The sequence below is a fragment of the Chiloscyllium punctatum genome, chromosome 31 (assembly GCF_047496795.1).
Source record: "Chiloscyllium punctatum isolate Juve2018m chromosome 31, sChiPun1.3, whole genome shotgun sequence".
In the NCBI taxonomy this organism is placed as follows: Eukaryota; Metazoa; Chordata; class Chondrichthyes; order Orectolobiformes; family Hemiscylliidae; genus Chiloscyllium; species Chiloscyllium punctatum.
This window is the reverse complement of record NC_092769.1, coordinates 78,893,497-78,917,092: the sequence shown is the minus strand read 5'-3', so window position 1 is coordinate 78,917,092 and position 23,596 is coordinate 78,893,497. Positions and strand designations below refer to the sequence as shown.

At 42.9% G+C, this 23,596-nt stretch overlaps 1 protein-coding gene across 2 annotated transcripts; it reads left to right on the top strand.

Moving 5' to 3' along the window:
• The first annotated feature begins 3,260 nt into the window (after positions 1–3,260).
• Positions 3,261–18,652, top strand: LOC140457151 (trypsin inhibitor ClTI-1-like). 2 transcript variants are annotated; one of them, XM_072551197.1, is made up of 4 exons: positions 3,261–3,350; positions 5,511–5,536; positions 15,772–15,884; positions 18,549–18,652. In XM_072551197.1, the coding sequence occupies exons 1-4, from the start codon at positions 3,296–3,298 to the stop codon at positions 18,628–18,630; spliced, it is 276 nt and encodes a 91-aa protein (XP_072407298.1). In that variant the 5' UTR covers positions 3,261–3,295; the 3' UTR covers positions 18,631–18,652. The 2 variants fall into 2 exon arrangements, with proteins under 2 accessions (XP_072407298.1, XP_072407299.1); XM_072551198.1 differs by lacking the exon at positions 3,261–3,350 and adding an exon at positions 3,410–3,462.
• The last annotated feature ends 4,944 nt before the right edge of the window (positions 18,653–23,596 follow it).

The following is a 23,596-nucleotide window of genomic DNA, read 5'->3' as shown; positions in this document are numbered from 1 at the left end:
AAGAAGGCGTTTGGTATGCTTTCCTTTATTGGTCAGAGTATTGAGTACAGGAGTTGGGAGGTCATGTTGTGGCTGTACAGGACATTGATTCGGTCACTATTGGAAGATTGCATGCAATTCTGGTCTCCTTCCTATTGGAAGGATGTTGTAAAACTTGGAAGGGTTCAGAAAAGATTTACAAGGATGTTGCCAGGTTTGGAAGATTTGAGCTATAGGGAGAGGCTGAATAGGCTGGGGCTGTTTTCCCTGGAGCGTCGGAGGCTGAGGGGTAACCTTATAGAGGTTTATAAAATCATGAGGGGCTTGGATAGGGTAAATAGACCTATTTCCCTGGGGTGGGAGAGACCAGATCTAGAGGGCTTGGCTTAGTCCAACAGGTTTAATTGGAAGCACTAGCTTTTGGAGCGCTGCTCCTCATCAGGTGGTTATTTTTGCAATTTGCCTTCTTTGGTGGTCAGTCACTGAACATAATCACAATGCAGACAATGTACTTTGAACTGAGGAAGTTAAACATGAACATTGGAATATGAAACCGCCTATGAAGCTCTTAACAAAATTATTCTCTTAGAGAAATTTAAAAACTCACTACCTTCTGTCATAAGAAGGACAGCACTGTGGCTCAGTGGTTAGCACTGCTGCCTCACAACTGCAGGGAACCCGGTTTGATTCCAGCCTTGGACAACTGTCTGCGTGGAGTTTGCACATTTTCCCCATGTCTGCATGGGTTTCCTGTTTCCTCCCACAGTGCAAAGATTTTGCAGGTTAGGTGGATTGGCCATGCTAAATTGCCCCTAGAGTCCAGTTTTGTGCAGGCTAGGTGGGTTAGACATAGGAAATGCAGGGTTACAGTGTTAGGATGAGTCTGGGTGGGATACTGTTCGGAGCAGTGATGTGGAATTGATGGGCTGAATGGCCTTCTTTCATACTGTAGGGATTCTGTAAAGAACTCATGTTGAAGACTGAAGAGTTGCAACTGCTAGAAAGGCAGCCATAATGGCTGAGGATTATGAGTTAATCCATAAAACCAAACCTTTCTTCCAATACCCTCACAAATTGAAAATGGATAGAAAATGGGAAAGGAAAGGAAGTAACCAAAGTTAGGAATAGAGAGCTGGGAATGCTGCAGTGCCTGTTCCTCAGATCAGAAGGGAAAGTCCTGAGGGTGAAAATCAAAAGCTGAGGTGATTCCATGATAAGAAGGTGGGACATGTTCATTCAGAATGCTGGCAGTTAATTGGGAAACCCACAGAAGTTATTGGAGTTTGTAGGATTCAGTCCAAATAGGGAATTCAAATGAAAAATGTCACAGATCAGATTGTAGCCGTAACTACAATTAAGAGAGTACAGGTAAACATGGCTGTGAATGCAGAAGAAGTTCATACTTAGCATAAATGAAAGATATAAAGGGTTTTTATCTGAAAGGGCAATAACTCTTTTTTCCACAAACAAGCCCATAACTATGCTCTGAGATAAATTGGATACTCAAACTCTCTTGCTGGGCATAAGTGAGAACTCAATGCATGCCAAAGTGTTAGTAAATGGAATAGGTGGTGATTATCTCCCTGAATCCTTGTTCAAAGTTCACCTGGAATGTAACTTGTTAACAGGTCTGGTGGTGGTTGGGGTAGTTAGGAAATTACCTATGAATGGAGTTGATATAACTCTGAGAAATGATATAGCAGGAGTGAAAATTATAGGGCCTATATAATCATAGAAAGTCCAGTTGAGGTTACGGAGGTGGAACAGTTGTAAGAACAAGTTCCACGTGTGCTTCCATTGTGTGTGGGGGCCAGAGCAATTGCAAAACAAGGTCTGCCAATAGAGCTGACATGATATCTCAAGCAGATGTTAGGGGAGCGAAAACTCTATTTATAAACAATGGTGAAAATTCAAAGGAAGTGTTTAGCATGTCATCATGAATTGACGCTCAGGTAGCAGATCCAGAGTTAAGTCAGTTAGCACAAACAATGCACATTGAAGCTGAGACTTGTTGCAGTAGAAATGTAAGAACTGTAGATTTCCTCAGACACCTGTGGATAAAGAACAGACAATTGTTTATCAAGTAGTGGTACCATCCAGATATTTAAGGAGTAGCACATGAAATTCCAAAAGCAGGAGATAGAAGACTATGGGAAATGCAGGCACCAATAACCAGGTATTTTACATGTTCAGGACTTCATAAAGATTTGGTCCATTCTGTAAACCCTGTGGTAGGGAATCACTCAGTATGTAATTAAACCAGCTCCTTTGAAAGCCAAACCAGTTTTGAGGAAGCATTCAGTCAGCTGTGAGTAGTTTGTGTAGGACCATCATCGAAAACAAAAGCAGGTCATTAGTATATCCTCACAGTTATGGGCATGAGAACCTGATTTCCAGAAACTCTTCTTTTAAGGACAACTAGAGCTTGGGTAATAGTGAAAAGTTTAAATGTGTTTTTTACTTGTTGTGGACTACCAACTGAGGAAAAATCTGATCAGGGTTTGAACTTTATGTTGAAAGTTTTCCTGGATGTCATCAGCTGTTTGGGTCGAAAACAGTCGAAGCTGACTGTGTATCATTCACAAACACAGGGAACTTTGGAGAAATAGCATCAGATTCTCAAAAACAGGAGTAAATCATATTGTAAACAAGTACCCCCAGGATTGGGACAAAGGGTGAAACTTATTATCTGCAACAAGAGATTCACCAACTGAATCCTCTGGGATTCAGACCATTTGAATTGATTTATGGCCATGATATTAAAAATCAAGTAAACCTGTAATATTGGGTCACAGGACCACGTTGGGCAGCACAAACTAATTGCCTGGAAAATTGCCCAGATCAAAATGAAAGAAGGACACAAGAAGATTCTAACGCGAGACAACGCAGCACTGTTGGAAGGTTGACGCTGAGGAGGCGCCGCACTGTCGGAGGGTCAAACCTGAGGGCAATCTCAGAATCAGGACTGTCAGAAGTGCCAACTTTTGAGATGAGACTTTAAACCAAGATCCCGCCAGATCTCTCAAGAGAATATTGTGAATAAAATCCCACCGCCCCAATTAGTAAATGCGCGGGGAGTGGAGTGGGCTGTCCCTCTGGACCCAGCATCTAATGTTTCTATTTCTCAGAAACTTTCAAAGCTGTACAGCGTTTGGAATGAAAGGGCGGTGTTTGGCTGTAACTCAAATCTAGGGGCAGGGAGAATACATACCCTCTGCTCGCTCTTATTCAGCACGTCCCGATGAATAGGTTTGTCACTGACGCCTGAACAGGAAGAGGAGAAACAGTGTAGGAGCATCTCTGTGTCCCAATCACCATGAAGCTGTACAGACTGACACTCCTCCTGACACTCAGCGTGCTGGCTGATATAGGTTTGCTTTCTCTTCTCAGTGATCTTGTTTTTTCCTGCATTCGCAAACTCAGTCTTCTTCAGTGGCTCCTCTATGACCTCTTCAGTTGGTGCAAGGCGCTGTCCAAACGCAGGTTTATCCTTTGGTTGTTATTAGAAATTGCTGGAAAATTAATTGGAAGCTGCTGACTTTTCAGGACACAGGGAATGCAACGGGTCTGTGGAGGCAGGGTCAGGGTTATAATGCTTTCCCTCCTGGTTTTAATTTCATAATATTCCAGCCGCATTTTAATTTTTGCTTTCTCTCTGTTAGTGTTTTAACTGTTCGGTCCAGTCTCACTGTTTGCTTAGAAGGCTAGGTGTGAGAACGTTTCTGTAGAGTGTTGTGGGCGCTATATCAGTGAAAGTTGTTCTTGTAAAGTGGTTGCACTCTGGGAGGGAGGGGCATTAGTTGGGGTAGCTGACGCCTGGAGAAAGAGTCAATCCTGCCCAGTTTTGCATTGATTTTACGAGCCATTTGCAATTCCCCCGTCACTGAGTGATGTTCCTGACTGAGGTTTCTCTTCATTCCTGCTGCAAGCAGAGATGCGAATCCCACTCCAATCGCTCTGCGTCGTTATTACATTTAAAATTACCAGCCAAACACAATGTTCTTTACATCCTTAAGCCCAATCCTAATGTATTAAACATGGTTCATCACACACTTCCAGCAAGCTTCTTTGAAACCAAAACTAATCGCGAGAGTGAGAGAGAAAGAAACAGACAGCGATAACAAGACAGTGAGAGACATTTGGAATTAAAAGTGAGACACGGAGAGAGAAAGAGACAGATGGACCACAAAACAGTAAAATATCAGTAATATTTGGAAATAAATGAATGAACTGGAGGCCTGTTCTGAAGTTTACCAGAGGAGCCAGACTAATAATATTATACTGTGTTTAAAACTGAGAAAGCCAGTAGAGAGAGACATGAAGAGGGAAAAAGAAAACGTGAGAGAAAGAAGCAAAGTGTGAGAGAGAAAAACCAGAGAGAAACAGTCAGAGAGAGACCAAAAGAACTATGAATCAGAAACAAAAACAGAAGTTGCTTTAAGTTGCTCGAAAAGCTCAGCTGGTCTGGCAGCATCTGTGAAGACAAATCAGAGTTATATATTCTGTGAAATGTCTACCGGACCTGAAACGTTAATTCTGATTTCTCTCCACAGATGTCAGACCTGCTGAGCTTTTCCAAAACTGGGTGTAGGTTTGCTCGCTGAGCTGGAAGGTTCATTTTCAGAAGTTTCGTCACCATACTAGGTAACATCTTCAGTAGTATGGTGACGAAATGTCTGAAAATGAACCTTCCAGCTCAGTGAGCAAACTTACATCCAGAACATCAACCTGAGCTACAAATCTTCTCAAAGGATTTCCAACACTTTCAGTTTTTGTTTCTAAAGAGAGAGGTGCATAAACAGATCGAGAGAGGCACTGAGAGTGAGACATAAATCCACATTGAGAGAAAGTGCCGACAGTGCAGCACTGCCTCAGCACTGATCCTGTGACAGTGCCTGCTCCCTCAGCGCTCACCCTCCAACAGTGTGGCACTCCCTCAGTGCTGACCCTCTGACAATGCCTGCTCCCTCAGCACTGACCCTCTGATAGTGCAGCACTGCTTCAGCACTGGCCATCCAACAGTGCGGTGCTCCCTCACATCAACCCTCCCACAGTGTGGACCTCCCTCAGCACTGTCCTGTGACAGTGCAGCGCTCCCTCTTTACTGACCCTATGACAGTGCAGCACTTCCTCAGTACTAACCTGCTGACAGTGCAGTGCTCTCTCAGTACTGGCTGTCTGACAGTGCAGCATCCGCTCAGCACTCACCCTTGGATAGTGGGCACTCCCTCAATCGGGCAGCTGTTCCTCAATTACCGAGCTCTTATTATTCAGTTGAGGATTAAGGGATGAGGGAGATTGCTCCACTTTCGTCCTGCCACATGCATAACTTTCAAATTGAATGGCTGTAACAACAAGCCCCATCTAAACAGTCTGAAATTTTTGTCCTTAAATTTCTCCGCAAATGTCAATGGGTTATGATCAGTGTATATGATTGTCTCAGACCATTCATGTTGAATATGCAGATTGTCTTGGGGTGATTTTCCTGTAAATGTATAATTGCTGACATTGTGTGCGTTTCTGTATTTCAGATGTACCAGTGCCTGCTTCATATATTGTGAGTTTCAAGATTTAGCTTTCTTTATTGGTGATGCAAATTTGTTTGTTTTGACTGTATTATGGACTAGGCCACAACCATTCAAAACATTTCAAGAAAGTAACCCAGACTCTAACTTTGCTAGTTGTTTTAAGCATGTGTAATGCAGATATTTCAGGGTATGCAGTTGGTCAACCCACATAGTTTTAAACAAAACAATATCCAAAGACGGCTTCATTTTAAAACCCTTTAGTCCAAAATTGTTAGTACTCTGTAACACACACATGCATGCATTACATTGACAATAAACATGCAAACACACACAACTACATTCTGTTTTAGTCTGTTTTACTCCTGCCACTGAACGCCTCCGTTTCTCATTCAAGTTTCGACAATGCATCGTTAATCACATTTTCTCATCCTGCCATATGCAGAATTTTCAAATTGAATAGCTGTAACAACAAGCCCCCATCTAAACAGTCTGGAATATCTGTCCTTAAATTTCTCCACAAACATCAATGGGTTATGATCAGCGTATATGATTTTCTCAGATACATTATTGGTAACATAAACATTGAAATGTCATAATGCCAACACTAAGCTTAAAGTCTCTTTCTCAAACTTTGAATATTTCTACTGATGAATGTTCACTTTCCTGGAGAAATACCCAATAGGTCTTTCTATCTTCTTGTCGTCTTCCTGCGACAGCACAGCACCGACACTTGTATCACTTGTGTGAGATAGCCACCTTGACTGGTTTTGCGTAATTAGATATGGCTAATACTGGGACAATGGTTAACACAGCTTTCAAATGCCTTTCGACAGTCTGCTGAAATTTGGCTGAAATTTCTTGCCTTTCATTAACAATTCTGTGAGTGGAGCAGCCACACTGCTAAAATTTGGTATGAATTTTTGATAAAATCCACTCAATCCCAGGAACTGTAGTACTGCTGTTTTTGTCAGCGGTATGGGAAACTCCCCAAATATCTTTGATTTTGCATCCTGGGTGTCCATTTGTCCATGCCCAATAATATGTTCCAGGAAGGTGACTTGGGCTTTGGCAAGTTCACGTTTAGCAAGGTTTATCATCAAGCCTGCCTTCCGAAATCGATCAAGTAAGTCTGATAAATGTTGCAAATGTTCCTTCCATGTGTGACTAAAAATCACCAGGTCATCTGTGTGTGTGTATATATATATATATATATATATGTGTATATATATATATATATATATATATATATAAAATACAACAGAATTGGGTAATCCGGCAATGACCTTATTGATCAGTCTCTGACATGTGGCTGGCACATTTTTCATACCAAATGGCATGACATTAAACTGATGCAGTCCATTCGGTGTTACAAAAGCCAAAATTGTCTTCAAGCTTTCTGACAAACGTACCTGCGAGTATCGTCTGAGCAAGTCCAACTTAGAAATATAAGTAGATTGTCCAACCTTTTCAACACAGTCTTCCAAACATGGAATCGGATATGTAGCAGTCTTTGCAACTGCTTTGACTTTATGATAGTCCACATATAACCATTGGCTACCATCTGGTTTGGTACCATTACTATGGGTGAGCTCTAGTCACTGTAACTCACTTTGATTGTATCGTCTTGGAGCATGCGTTCAATCTCCTTTTGATCCTGTGCCAACTTTGGAGGGTTTTACCTAAAAGACTATTGCTTTATTGGAACAGCATCTCCTATATCTACATCATACATAATTAGGTTAGTACTTCCAAGCTTATTTCCACATAACTCTTTCAGGTCATTTCAATTTTCCTCTGGAAGGTAACTCAATAATTTATCTCAATTTTTGACAAATTCATCATTGTCCAATTTAATTTGAAGATTATCCAATTCAGAATCCTCTGAACTTGGTTCTTCCCACTGTGCTGTAACCAATGACACACTCTCCTCTTGCTTTCCTTCCCTGCCAAAATATCTTTCGAGCATATTCGCATGACACAGTCTGTGATATTTCTTTCTGTCTGGAGTCCTTATCAAATAGTTCACCTCACCTAATTTCCTATCGACTTAATAAGGTCCACTAAACCTTGCTTTTAAAGGTTCACCTATCATTGGAAATAGCACTAACACCTAATCTCAGATAGCAAAATTGTGAGTCTTTGATTCCTCATCTGTTTCCTGTTTCATTGTATGCCGTGATATTTTTAAATGCTGTCTAGCCAACTCCCCTGCTCTATTTAATTGTTCCTGAAAATTTGACACGTAGTTCAAATATGCGATCTCTGAATTCTGACTTACAAATTTCTCCTTAGTGAATTTTAACAGTCCTCTCACTTCATGCCCAAAACCTAATTCAAATGGACTGAATTTGTTTGATTCATTTGGAGCATCTCTGATCACAAAAAGCACAAATGAAATTCCCTTATCCCAGTCAGTTAGATAGTCTTGATTATAAGCCCTCAACGTGATCTTTAATGTCTTTAAAGGTCTTTAATGTCCAATGCCACCTTTCTAGCACTCCCTGCGATCCTGGATGGTACACAGTAGATTTGAATTATTTTATTCCTAAGTTGTCCATAACTTCCTTGAATACTTTTGATGTAAAGTTTGACTTTTGACCTGATTGTATCTCTGTGTGTAGTCCATATATAGTGAAAAATTTGGGTAATTCCTCTACGATCCCTTTAGCTGTGATATTGCATTATGGAACAGCCTCTGGAAATCTAGTGGACACATCCATTATTAATTACAAATACTGATTTCCACTTGTTTTAGGTAGTGGTCTGATGCAATCAATTAAGACTCTTGTAAAAGGTTCCTCAAATGCAGGAATAGGTATTAAAGGTGCGGCTTTTATTACTGCCTGCGGTATTCCAATTACCTGACATGTACGATATGTCTGGCAAAATTGAGCTACAGCTGAAAATGTGTTGCTGGAAAAGCGCAGCAGGTCAGGCAGCATCCAAGGAGCAGGAGAATCAACGTTTCGGGCATGAGCCCTTCTTCAGGAACATCAGGACCATCAGGAAAATTCAGCAACATCCTTGTGCAGTTCAGGCCAGTAAAAATGATTTTGAATTTTAGCTTGAGTTTTTCTCACTCCTAAATGACCTCCTGGCAGTAGCTCACATGCCACACACAATACCTCCTTTCTATAACCCACTGGCAATGCAACTTGATGAAATTCTGCCCATTTGTCATCTGCCTGAATACGTGATGGTCTCCATTTCCTCATCAAGACATCATTTTGAAGATAATAACTTTCAGGGATACATTTGGATTCTTTTTCTGTGTACGCTGTTTGACACAGTTGCTTTAAATTTTAATCTTTCTGTTGTAGCTATAATTTATCTGAGCTAAAGATGTCTGCTGTGTCAGCTATCTATTCCTGCTTTGTCTCCACCATTTGATCAAACAGGGTCTCTGGTAATTCCACTTCAATTTTCTTATCTGTACTCTTTGATCTCTTCTGTTTCAACTGGTGACTTTGTGACCTCGTTACCATGCAGTCAGGAAAAATCCCAGGATGTGTGTCCTGCAATAGTTCAGTTGCCTGAGTTTCCGCTAGCGTTCCGAACACAGTAGGCAGCAGTCCTACCTGTGAACCAACTATATCATTAGTAAGGACAAATTGTATTTCTGGAGCTGAGAGTTTGTCCGGTATTCCTCTGAAAAATTCTCCACTCTTCACTGGAAACTTTAACCTCACACTTTACATAATTTACCAGAGCGGCGAGGAGAGAAGGAGAGGTGAAGCGAGGGCTGCCGGGAAGGGTGAGTTTTCCCGCATTAAAAGGAACTTACCTCGGGAGTCAGGCCTCCATTTGCTGAGAGGTGTGAGGGAGGAGCGAAGGACTTCTGGGAAGACATATATTTGTGTGGTTGTGTTGTCTGAATCACTACTCGGGTAGTGTCTCCCACCCATCCTCACCCTCGAACCAAAACAAAAGGTTCTGTGCACCAGATTGGTAAGGTGATGAGTTTATGTTTTGTTCCTTATTTTTTCAACAGTGTCTTTGGGGATTTAGAATAGTGGGAATGGAGGTTAGGGCAGTTGAATGTTCCTCCTGCAGAATGTGGGAGGTAAGGGTCACCACTACTGACCCTGCTGACTACATCTGCGGGAAGTTCACCCAACTCCAGTTCCTCGAAAACCACGTTAGGGAACTGGAGCTGGAGCTGGATGAACTTCGGATCATTCGGGAGGCGGAGGGGGTTATTGAGAGGAGTTACAGGAAGGTAGTCACTCCTAAGGTACAAGAAAAAGGCAGATGGGTTACAGTCAGGGGACGGAAAGGGAATCGGCAGGCAGTGCAGGGGTCCCCTGTGGCCATTCCCCTCAACAATAAATATACCATTTTGGATACTGTTGGGGGGAACGACATACCAGGGGAAAGCAGTGGGGCACAGGACTCTGGTACAGAGTCTGTCCCTGCTGCTCAGAAGGGAAAGGGGAAGAGGAGCAGAACAGTAGTCATTGGGGACTCCATAGTTAGGGGGACAGATAGGAGGTTCTGTGGGGAAGAGAGAGAGACTCACGTTTGGTGTGTTGCCTCCCAGGTGCCAGGGTTCATGATGTCTCTGATCATATTTTTGGGATCTTTAAGGGGGAGGGGAAGCAGCCCCAAGTTGTGGTCCACATAGGCTCCAACGACATAGGTAGGAAGAGCGATGGGGATTTAAGGCAGCAATTCAGGGAGCTAGGATGGAATCTTAGAGCTAGGACGAACAGAGTTGTTATCTCTGGTTTGTTGCCTGTGCCACGTGCTAGTGAGGCAAGGAATAGGGAGAGAGAGGAGTTGAACATGTGGCTATAGGGATGGTACAGGAGGGAGGGTTTTGGATTCTTCGATAATTGAGGCTCTTCCGATAATTGAGTAAGTGGGACTGCTACAAACAGGATGGTCTTCATCTGAACCAGAGGGGACCAAAATCATGGGGGGGGGGGGGGGGGAGTGGAGAGAGAACATTCGCTAAGGCTATTGGGTGGGTTTAAACTAATCCAGCAGGGGGATGGGAACCAAAATTGTAGTTCAAGTATAGAAAAGGTTGAGAGTAGGGAGGTCCGAAATCAAGTTTCACGGACGCAAGATGGCATCAGCAAGCAAGAAGTTGCTTTGAAGTGTGTCTACTTCAACACCAGGAGCATCCAGAATAAGGTGGGTGAACTTGCAGCATGGGTTGGTACCTGGGACTTCGATGTTGTGGCCATTTCTGAGACATGGATAGAGCAGGGACAGGAATGATTATTGCAGGTTCCAGGATTTAGATGTTTCAGTAAGAACATAGAAGATGGTAAAAGAGGGGGAGGTGTGGCATTGTTGGTCAAGGACAGTATTACAGTTGCAGAAAGGATGTTTAGGGACTCATCAACTGAAGTAATATGGGCTGCGGTTAGAAACAGGAAAGGAGAGGTCACCCTGTTGGGAGTTTTCTATAGGCCTCCAAATAGTTCCAGAAATGTAGAGGAAAGGACAGCAAAGATGATTCTCGATAGGAGTGAGAGAGACAGGGTAGTTGTCATGGGGGACTTTAACTTTCCAAATATTGACTGGGATCACTACAGTACGAGTACTATAGATGGGTCAGTTTTTGTCCAGTGTGTGCAGGAGGGCTTCCTGACACAGTATGTAGTCAGGCCAACATGGGGCGAAGCCACTTTAGATTTGGTACTGGGTAATGAGCCCGACCAGGTGTTAGACTTGGAAGTAGGTGAGCACTTTGATGATAGCGATCACAATTCTGTTACGTTTACTTTAGTGATAGAAAGGGATAAGTGTATACCACTGGGCAAGAGTTACAGCTGGGGGAATGGAAATTGCAATGTGATTAGGCAAGATTTAGGAAGCATAGGTTGGGGAAGGGAACTGCAGGGGATGGGCACATTAGAAATGTGGAGCTTATTCAAGGAAAAGCTCCTGTGTGTCCTAGATAAGTATGTACCTGTCAGGCAGGGAGGAAGCTGTAGAGCGCAGGAACCGTGGTTTATGAAGGAAGTGGAATCTCTGGTCAAGAGGAAGAAGGCGGCTTATGTTAGGATGAGATGTGAAGGCTCAGTTAGGGCGCTTGAGGGTTACAAGGTAGCCAGGAAAGACCTAAAGAGAGAGCTCAGAAGAGCCAGGAGGAAACATGAGAAGTTGCTGGCAGATAGGATCAGGGTAAACCCTAAGGCTTTCTATAGGTATTTAAGGAATAAAAGAATGATGAGAGTAAGATTAGGGCCAATCAAGGATAGTCGTGGGAAGTTGGGTGTGGAGTCAGAGGAGATAGGGAAAGCACGAAATGAATATTTTTCGACAGTATTCACTCTAGAAAACGACAATGTTGTCGAAGAGAATACTGAGATACAGGCTACAAGACTAGGTGGGATTGAGGTTCACAAGGAAGAGGTATTAGAAATCCTGCAGAGTGTAAAAATAGATAAGTCCCCTGGGCCGGATGGGATTTATCCTAGGATCCTCTGGGAAGCCAGGGAGGAGATTGCCGAGCCTTTTGCATTGATCTTTAAATCGTCGTTGTCTACAGGAATAGTGCCAGAAGACTGGAGGATAGCAAATGTGGTTCCCCTGTTCAAGGAGAGTAGAGACAACCCTGGTAATTATAGACCACTGAGCCTTACTTCAGTTGTTGGTAAAGTGTTGGAAAAGGTTATAAGAGATAGGATTTATAATCACCTAGAAAAGAATAATTTGATTAGGGATAGTCAGCATGGTTTTGTGAAGGGTAAACCGTGCCTCACAAACCTTATTGAGTTCTTTGAGAAGGTGACCATACAGGTAGATGAGAGTAAACCAGTTGATGTGGTGTATACGGATTTCAGCAAGGCATTCGATAAGGTTCCCCACAGTAGGCTATTGTACAAAATGCAGAAGAATGGGATTGTGGGATATATAGCAGTTTGGATCAGTAATTGGCTTGCTGAAAGAGGACAGAGGGTGGTGGTTGATGGGAAGTGTCCATCCTGAAGTCCAGTTACTAGTGGTGTACTGCAAGGGTCAGTGTTGGGTCCACTGCTGTTCGTCATTTTTATAAACGACCTGGATGAGGGCGTAGAAGGGCGGGTTAGTAAATTTGCAGATGACACTAAGGGCGGTGGAGTTGTGGATAGTGACGAAGGATGTTGTAGGTTACAGAGAGACATAGATAAGCTGCAGAGCTGTGCTGAGAGTTGGCAAATGGAGTTTATTGCAGACAAGTGTGAGGTGATTCACTTTGGTCGGAGTAACTGGAATGCAAAGTACTGGGCTGATGGTAAGCTTCTTGGTAGTGTAGATGAGCAGAGGGATCTCGGTGTCCATGTACACAGATCCTTGAAAGTTGCCACCCAGGTTGACAGGGTTGTTAAGAAGGCATACTGTGGTTTAGCTTTTATTAATAGAGGGATCGAGTTCCGGAACCATGAGGTTATGTTACAGTTGTACAAAACTCTGGTGCGGCCGCACCTGGAGTATTGTGTACAGTTCTGGTCACTGCATTATAAGAAGGATGTGGAAACTTTGTTACCTGGTATGGAGGGGAGGTCTTATGAGGAAAGGCTGAGGGACTTGAGGCTGTTTTCGTTAGAGAGAAGAAGGTTGAGAGGTGACTTGTAGATACATATAAGATAATCAAAGGGTTAGATCGTGTGGACAGGGAGAGCCTTTTTCCAAGTATAGTGACGGTGAGCACAAGGGGGCATAGCTTTAAATTGAGGGGTGATAGATACAGGACAGATGTCAGAGGTAGTCTCTTTACTCAGAGAGTAGTAAGGGTATGGAATGCTTTGCGTGCAACGTTAGTAGATTCGCCAACTTTAAATACATTTAAGTCGTCATTGAACAAGCATATGGACGTACATGGAATAATGTAGGTTAGATGGGCTTCAGATTGGTATGAGAGGTCGGCGCAACATCGAGGGCCGATGGGCCTGTACTGCGCTGTAATGTTCTATGTTCTATAATTGAGCGCTTCTTGTCTCACCATGAATTCCCGTTACTCGTACATTTTCTGGCAATAGTCCTTCAGAGATATATATCTCCTCATATTTCAACATCACAGATTGAGAATATCCTATATCTCTTAATATTGTAACCTCTTTACCTGCTGCTCCTGGCCTATGCGAGTAAACTTTACCTTTGCATGTGTATGGTTTAAGAAGATCTGGCACTTCTTCCTTAACCAACCTCTGACCAGCTTGTACATTCTGGTGCAGCTTTCTAGCCTCCACTGTGCTTTCTGTTACCATTGCAACAAAATTCACTGACTATTTTCTGTCTTCCTACATCTGGCTTCTTCTAACCCACCAACATTGTGATTTCATGTGGTCCACTTTATTGTAGTGAAAATACCAGAACTTTTTAACTTCTCTTTCCCCTTCAAGAGTTATCCTTATGATCTTCACCAAGATCTACCTCTCCCTTTCCACGTGAGGATTCCTCTTTTCCCCAGATTCTATCCCTCACAGATTGAAACTGATTTTGGAAGCCAAACTTTGATTTATGAACCAACTCATACTCATCAGCCATTTCAGCTGCTAATCTTGCCATTTTAACTCTCTGCTCTTCAACATGACTTCTCACTAGTTCAGGAAGTGAATTTTTGAACTCCTCCAAAATAAAAGCCTCTCTAAGAGTATCATCAGTTTGCTGTATTTTTAATGCCCTTACCCATCTATCAAAAGTACTTTGTTTGATTATTTCAAACTCAATGTAAGTTTGACCAGGGTTCCCCTTTAGAATCCTGAAATGTTGTCTGTAGGTTCCTGGCACAAGCTCATATGCACTTACGATGGCTTTCTTCACCTTCTCATACGCCCCGGGTACCTCCTCTGATAGTGATCCAAATATCTCATTAGCTCTACCTACATGTTTTGTTTGGTTCAACAAAACCCACATGGTCACTGGCCACTGCATTTGTTTAGCCACCCTTACAAATGAGATGAAAAAGGCTTCCACATCCTTCTCATCAAATTTAGACAATCCTTGAACATATTTAAACAGTTTCTCACCAGGCTTTTGGCTACCGTGGGTTTGTTCTTCCTCACTGAACTTACCTTCACCCTTCATCTCCATCCTTTTAAGCTGACTTTCCTGTCTAAGTGCCAATTTCTGAAGTTCAAACTCCCTCTATTTCTTCCTTTTCTCACTCTCCTTTTCTCTCTCTTCTCTCTCTTTCTCCCTCTCCCTCTCTTTCTTTTTCTTTCTGTTCTGCTGAAGTGATTCATTCTTTTTCTCTTTCCTCTGCTTTTAATCACAATTCCTTGGGGTTTTTTTTTGCCTCTAACTCAATCTGCTTTATTTTCAATTGCATTTTCGCCATCTCTAAAGATCCTGATGGTATTTCCAGCAAATTCTCCTTTTCTCCTGGAAGGATGCAGCTCCAGCTCCAGATTGTTTGCTAATTCCAGCAGTTTGCACCTTAATCACCATTTCTAAAACCCGTAAAGTCACTTCTTCCACCCCCTGAAAACTCCTGGTGACTGAAAGAGCCATTGCTATCCCAAGCAATGGTTAAACCAACCGATTTCAACACCAGAACAAAAGACACTAACACCTACCACTCACTGCCTTCGAGTCCAACAATCTGAATCCCAAATCGGAACCATAGAGCAAATCCCACAAAGATTCCCCAGTCTGTTATGGACCAGGCCAGATCCCCTCAAAACATTTCAAGAAAGTAGCCCACACCCTAAATTTGCTAGTTGTTTTAAGCAAGTGTAACGCCGATATTCCGGGAGAGAAGCCACTGGTCAATCCACTTAGTTTTAAACAAAACAGAATTTATTTCCAACATTACCAAGTGAAACACAAATAGAAAAGAACAGAATACTGAATAACTTAACCTATCCAAAAACCCAACAGATCATCCCAACTTAATGATGCTGTTCAAAATACTTGGAACGTCCCCATAAACACCGCTTGGGACAAAAGGTAACACAGGGTGTTACAAGAGAGATGCCACAGAGAGAGGAGGATCAGTGTGGGCCTGCTTCTTTGGATCCAGCAGCTTTACAACTGCCTGACTGCTTTCAGTGACTAGTTAGAGACCAAATCAAACAGAGAAAAGGGAGAACTGGCCACTCCCCTTTCATCATACAAATGTTTTTATACATTTGAAACCCCTTTTCCTGAGGCAGTATCTGTTAGCTATAATCAAATTAATCCGAAAACCCATCTAAGCCCAGACTTTTCGGAGTCTGTGTCTTTTACAATCTCTCTGAAAAATAAACCAAGGACACCATAACCTTGTTAAAGGAGCAGCATCATCACAACTGTTAACAAAATTTATACATTCAATCTCTTATAGCTGAAGTGTTCCCAGTTCCCGACACACGAACATTGCAATGAGGATTCTGACTTTATTTGTGGCACAGATGGACAGGATTATGGAAATGCTTGCATCCTTTGTGAATATAACAGGTAATAAATGTAAAGAAAAGACCAGATGTGATTCCTTTTGTTGTAAAATTTAAGAACTAATTGTTAAACTTGGAATGAACTACAGTTTGACAACACACGGAGTTACTATAAACAGTTCTGGATTTTGAGAATTGTTACAGTGTGATGAGAGGAATGTGCTGGTAATCAAACTGCACAATTCCCCAGTCAGAGCATTCATGTAAATGTATTGATTCAATCACCAACTTAGCTAATTGCTCCCCATTGCTACAGGTATTCCTGAATAATGGTGACTTTCATCAGATTCACTTCGTGAACTCGAAATAATCCATTGATTATGAAACAAAACCTATTTTTAAAAACAAGTGTTTAAACTGGTTAGCACTAAGCTCTGGTCCAGAATTAGAATGATATCATTGTTTAATTCCAAACTAAGCATACTCACACAATACAAAAGACAACGCAAATCTACAAAGATGATGATTAAAAAGGCCGGGGAAAAAAAATGCCTTTTTTTGCCTATAGTCTGAAAATAAAAGATAGAATTTGATAAATTCTCACAGCCCAGTGTGTTTCTTGTTGATGGATTCGAATTGGTAACAGTCTGATGGAAGACGTCCAGAATAAGCTTTGGCTCGATGGAAATCCAGCTGGTTCCAACTCTTTGGAAAGTGATCATTGTTCAGCTTCTCAGGCTGTACAAACTAATCAAGATAATGAGAAATAGAAACTTTATTGAGTTCCCAAAAACTTCAACCAGTAAGACGATGAGACCAGAAGACCATAAGACACCAGAACAGAAATTAGGCCATTCAGCCATTAAATCTGCTCTGGCATTCAATCATGGCTGATGAGTTTCTCAACCCCATTCGCCCACTTTCTCCCCTTAACCTTTGATCCCCATGACAATCGATAACGTATCTACCTCTGACTTAAATATAGCTGAAAATGTGTCGTTTCTCCTCTGACTTAAATATACTCAATGACCTGGCCTCCACAGCCTTCTATGGGAATGAATTCCATTGATTCATAATGCTCTGGCTGAAGAAATTTCTCCCCATCTCTGTTCTAAAGGGTCTACCCTTTACTTTAAAGCTGTACCCTTGGGTCAGAGTCTTTGCTGCAAATGGAAACATCTTCCCAATGTCCACTCTATCCAAGGTCATTCAGTATTCTGTAAATTTCAATTAGACCCCCCCAACCCCACCCCCAGGACAACTAGCCATTTGGATACAGAACTGGCTTGAAGGTAGAAGACAGAGGGTTGTGGTGGAGGGTTGTTTTTCAGACTGGAGGCCTGTGACCAGTGGAGTGCCTCAAGGATCGGGGCTGGGTCCACTACTTTTTGTCATTTATATAAATGAATTGGATGTGAATATAGGAAGTATAGTTGGTAAGTTTGCAGATGACACCAAAATTGGAGGTGTAGTGGACAGCAAGAAAGGTTACCTCAGATTACAACAGGATCTTGATTGATGGGCAAATGGGCTGAGGAGTGGCAAATGGAATTTGATTTAGAAAAATGCGAGGTGCTGCAGTTTGGAAAAGGAAATCAGAGCAGGACTTATACAGTTAATGATAAAGTCCTAGGGAGTGTTGCTGAACAAAGAGATGTTGGAGTGCAGGTTCATTGTTCCTTGAAAGTGGAGATGCAAGTAGATAGGATAGTGAAGAAAGCATTTGGTATGCTTTCCTTTATTGGTCAGAGCACTGAGTATAGGAGTTGGGACATACAGGACATTGGTTAGGCCACTTTTGGAACAGTACATGCAGTTCTGGTCTCGTTCCTATTGGAAAGAATTGTGAAACGTGAAAGGGTTCAGAAAAGATTTACAAGGATGTTGCCAGGGTCGGAAGATTTGAGCTATAAGGAGAGGCTGAATAGGCTGGGACTGTTTTCTCTGGAGTGTCGGAGGCTGAGGGGTGACCCATTGAGGTTTTCAAAATTATGAGGGGCATGGAAAGTATAAATAGGCAAGGTCTTTTCCCTGGGGTCGGGGAGTCCAGAACTAGAGGGCATAGATTTAGGGTGAGAGGTGAGACCACAAGCATGGGCCCATCCGTATCAAACCATTCTGAATAAATCCAATGGGAAAATTCAGAAGAAGCATCCTCCCTGCCCAGAGATTCTGTTGGGGGTGGGGGTGGGGGTGGGGGGGAGGGGCGGTGCGCGAAGTTTGGGACTTGCTCCCACAGGAAGAGGTCAAGGTGCGTCATGTTGACATGTATAAGGGATAAACATCTGAGGGAGAAAGCTATAGATGGATGGGGTGAGATGGAGATGAAAGTTTGGGTGCAGAGGTACAAGAAGTTAAAATTCTGAGTTGAAATTTGCGGTAAATAATCAAAAAGTGTAAGAGTGTTTGTGGGCAGCTGGTGGTAGTGACTGATTCCAACCTGAAGCCTTTGCCTGTTGATAAGGCTATGGTGTTCATCCTGTTGCCACTGTGCCAGTCCTGAAACAGAATTAAAGACAGTGGGACTGCAGTCCCAGTGGAATCTGAAACAACACTTAGCTGGTTCCGTCAATACCAACTTGTGCCTTGGCATCAGATCAGAAGCCCGGCTCTGATGTTTCCTGCCGATGGGCCCAAGGTGTGGCTCTGACATTGGAAAATTCCTGGATATCTTCATATGGATGGGAGATGTTCGATGGCTTGATGGTTGTCTTTGTTTCCCCTTCAGGCTGCACAAGAAAGATGTTCGCGTCCAGCACCTCGGATTCTGCACATGTGCTCAAAAGGCAAGCAGGCAACCTGTTAATTAAACCAAGCTTTCACAAAGAGAAATCTCTCTCATAATGGCTTCTCCTTGAATAAAGAAAGTGGACCATGAACTGTTTGGTTGTATTTCCTTTGTCTGATAGGAATGTAACAGCAGGGGTAAGGTATTCGCTCCTTTGAACCTGTTTCATGATTCAGTGAGATCATAGAAACAGAGAGACCGAGGTAACAGCAGGTACTTGGTTCATTGAAAGTGACATCACAGGTAGTCAGGCTGGTGAAGAAGACATTTGGCATGTTTGCTTTTGTCAGTCAGAACACTAAGTTCAGGAGTTGGGATGTCAAGTTCCACCTGTGCAGGACATGAGTGAGGTCACTTTTAGAGCACGACATACAATTCTGGTCACCCCGCTTTAGGAAGGATGTTGTTAAACTTGAGAGGGTGCAAAACGGATATACAAGGATGTTACTAGGAGGGTTTAAATTATAGGGAGAGACTGGATAGACTAGGACGGTTTTCACTGGAGTACAGGAGATTGACGGGTGACCTTATAGAGGTTTATAAAGTCATGAGGGGTATAGATAAGGTTAATAGTAAATGTCTTTTGTCCAGGATAGGGGTGTCCAATACTATAGGGCATAGGTTTAAGGTGAGAGGGGAAATATTTAAAAGGGACCTAAGGGATAAATTTTTCACACAGAGGGTGGTGCATGTATGGAACAAGCTGTCAGAGGAAGTTGTCGAAGCTGGTACAATTACAGCATTTAAAAGGCGTCTGGAAGGGTATATGAATAGGAAGGGTTTAGAGGGATATGGGCAAAATGCTGGCAAATGGGACTAAATTAATTTAGGATATCTGGTCAGATTTAGACTGAAGGGTCTGTTTACATGCTGTATGACTCTATGGCTGATCAGGCCACACTCTGTGCTCTACTTTCCTACAGTCCAGTTGCTCCATTCCAATCTCAGACTGTGTTGGACAGATTGTGTTAGCAACAGTTTCCAGGTACATTCCCAATGGAGCAACAACAACCAACCTGCCATCACATCCAATACTTCCCTCAATCAAACCTTCTTCCACCAGCAGGAGCCAATAGGACTCCCCCTGTAACTGGAGCCCTGGTAGGTTTAACCCTCCACCTCACACTTGTCCACAGTGAAATTCATCTGCCACTTCTCTGCCCAGTCCACCAACTTGTTTTTGCCCTTGTGAATTTCTACAACCACCTCACGGGTTATAACTCTCCCAGATTTTATACAAACTTTGACATTGTCCTCTGCACATCGACATCGAGATCATTGACATATTTCAGGAAAACAAGGGCTGTAAAACTGATCCTTTGGGAACTCCACTACAAACCTTCCCCTGGCCCGAAAAATATCCGCTGACCATTTCTCTCTGTTTTTGTATCCTTCGGATAACTTTGAATGTATGTTGTTTCTGTCCCCATTATTTCATACTTTCTTACTGTATCAACCACTTGAAAATCAGTGTATATCAGATCAACAGCATTACTCTCATCAACCCTTTGTGTTACCTCAACAAAAAATCCCCAACTAATTAGTTAAACGTGTTTTTCCCATAGAAAATCTGTGCTGGTTCTCCTTGATGTTCATTTGTCCATGTGACTGTTCTTGCATTCAGAATTATTGGTTCAAAAATGAAATCGGACTTCACGACCACATTTCCCTTTTGCCCTATGTGGTTGGTACACCCTACAAAGATGTCCTTCAGCCACTCCATTACATCTTTGACCCTTGGCACCAGGGAAGCTACACACCATCCTGGTGTGATGTTTACTACCACAGAAACCCCTGTCTATGGAATTCCCAGTCCATGGAATCCACTGTCTATGGAATCCCTGGTCACTTTTGCCCTTCTGTTCCTTTATTTCTCCCCAGCCCCTGCACAGTGGAGACAATCTTAATGCCATGAGCTTGTTTCTATAGAACCCATAGAATGTCCCAATTCATTCGGCCCAGCAGCTCCACAATATCCCACCCAGACCCATCCCCCTACCCTTTCCCTGTAACTCTACATTTCCCATGGCTAATGCATCTAACCTACACATCCCTGGACACAGACTATTAGATTAGATGGGATTGAGGTTCATAAGGAGGAGGTGTTAGCAATTTTGGAAAGTGTGAAAATAAATACGTTCCCTGGGCCAGATGGGATTTATCCTAGGATTCTCTGGGAAGCCAGGGAGGAGATTGCCGAGCCTTTGGCTTTGATCTTTATGTTGTCACTGTCTACAGGAATAGTGCCAGAAGGCTGAAGGATAGCAAATGTTGTTCCCTTGTTCAAGAAGGGAGTAGAGACAACCCTGGTAATTATAGACCTTTGAGCCTACTATGGTTATGGGTAAATTGTTGGAAAGCATTATAAGAGACAGGATTTATAAGCATCTAGAAAGGAAAAATTTGATTAGGGATACTCAACACAGTTTTGTGAAGGGTAGGTCATGTCTCACAAACCTTATTGAGTTCTTTAAGAAGGTGACCAAACAGGTGGATGAGGATGTGGTATATATTGATTTCAGTAAGGTGTTCGATAAGGTTCCCCACGGTAAACTATTGCAGAAAACGGAGGCATGGGATTGAGGGTGATTCAGCAGTTTGGATCAGAAATTGGCTCGCTGAAAGAAGACAGAGAATGGTGGTTGATGGGAAATGTTCATCCTGGAGTTCAGTTACTAGTGGTGTACTACAAGGATCTGTTTTGGGGCCACTGCTGTTTGTCATTTTTATAAGTGACCTGGATGTGGGCGTAGGAGGGTGGGTTAATAAATTTGCGGATGACACTAAGGTCAGTGGAGTTGTGGATAGTGCTGAAAGATGTTGCAGGTTACACTCACTGTTCCACTCACTCACTGACACACTCACACACTCTCTTTCTCACTCCTTACACACATATTCACTCACTCTCACTCACTCACTGATCTACACACTCACTGATCCACTCACTCAATCAAATTCACACTCACTCACTGACTCACTCACACACTCACTCACTCTAATTCGTATTCACTCACACACTCACGCACATGCTCGCTCACTATAATTCACATCCACTCACTAAGTCATACACTTCTTCACTTGCTGATCCATTTACTCACTGACTCACTCATACACTCACTCACTTACCCTAATTTGCACTCATTCACACACTCGCTTACTCAGACTCACTCACTCTAATTTGCACTCAGTCATCCACTTTCACACTCACTAAGTCACACTCACTCACTCACTGATCTACTCACTCACACTCACTCACTCATCCACTCCCACACTCACTCACACTCACACTCACACTCATTCAATCTAATTTGCACTCGCTCACACTGACTGGCTCACTCTAGTTCTCATCCAGTCACTCATTCACTCACTCACTCACTCATCCACCCACTGACTCACTCACACACACACTCACTGATCCACTCACTTACTGATTCACTCGCACAATCACTCATTCACATACTCAATCACTTATCCACTCACTCACTCACTCTATTTCACACTCACTCAGTCACACACTCTGTCACTCATTCACTCACTCATCCACTCTCACATTCACTCTAATTCACACTCACACACACTCATTCACTCACACTCACTCACTGATCTACTCTCACACTCACTCACTCCAATTCGCACGTACTCACTCAAACTCACACACACACTCACTCACTCTCTCACTCGCTCACTCACACATTCACTGACTCACTGATCTACTCACCCACTCACTGAATGATCCACTCACTCACTCCCTCACTCTCTCACTCACACTCACTCACTCAATCTAATTTGCACTCACTTACACTGACTGACTCACACAATCACTCTAATTCTCACCCAGTCACTCATTCACTCACTCACTCATCCACCCACTGACTCACTCATACACACACTCATTGATCCACTCACTCACTGACTCACTCGCACAATCACTCATTCACATCCTCAATCACTTATCCACACACTCACTCAGTATTTCGCACTCACTTACTCACTCAGTCACACACTTACTCTGTCACTCATTCACTCACTGATCTACCCTCACATTCACTCTAATTCACACTCACACTCACTCACTGATCCACTCTCACACTCACTCACTCTAATTTGCACTTACTCACTCACTCAAACTCACACACACACTCACTCACTCTCTCACTCAATCACTCACTCACTCACACATTCACTGACTCACTGATCCACTCACTCATTCACTCACACTCTCATTCAATCTAATTCGCACTCACTCACTGACCCATTCACACATTCATGCACTCAGTCACACACTCACTCACTCACTCTAATCCGCACTTACTGATCCACTCACTCACTTTCTCACACTCACTCACTCACTCACTCGCTCATCTACTCTTACACTCATTCACCTTCTCACTCACTCACACTTATTCACCAATTTGCTCTCACTCACTCACCCAGGCACTCTCAATCAGGCACACACTCATTCACTGATCCACTCACACACACTCACTCACTCCCTCACTCTCTCATCACTCACACTCACTCACACACTCACTTACACATATGCTTACTCATTCACACACTCATACACTCACACTCCCTCACTCTCTCATACACTCACACTCACTCACTCTCTCAATTTGTCTCATTCTATCTCCACTTTGGCCCAGCTGTTTATCCATCTCTCCATCTATCGCATTTCACAATAATGCCATATCCCCGAGGGACCCAGTGTGTGGGCAATCATGGGGCAGCTTCCAACCACTTTCAGTGTTAATGGGAGAGAGGAGTAGGGCAACTCTCTCTGACCCGGAAACAAAGTGGCCGTAGTAACGGGAGAACTTCCTTGCTCTCTCTCATTAATTGGAACACTGCCTGGTTTCTCTGAAGTGTATAAAATTAATTACTTGCAGCATGGAAGACAGGACATGGCTGCAGGAATGTCATCAGTTGTAAAGTCAAGCTGTTAGACAGCATCTGGAATGCATGGGGAAACTAAGGAGCTAAGTCTC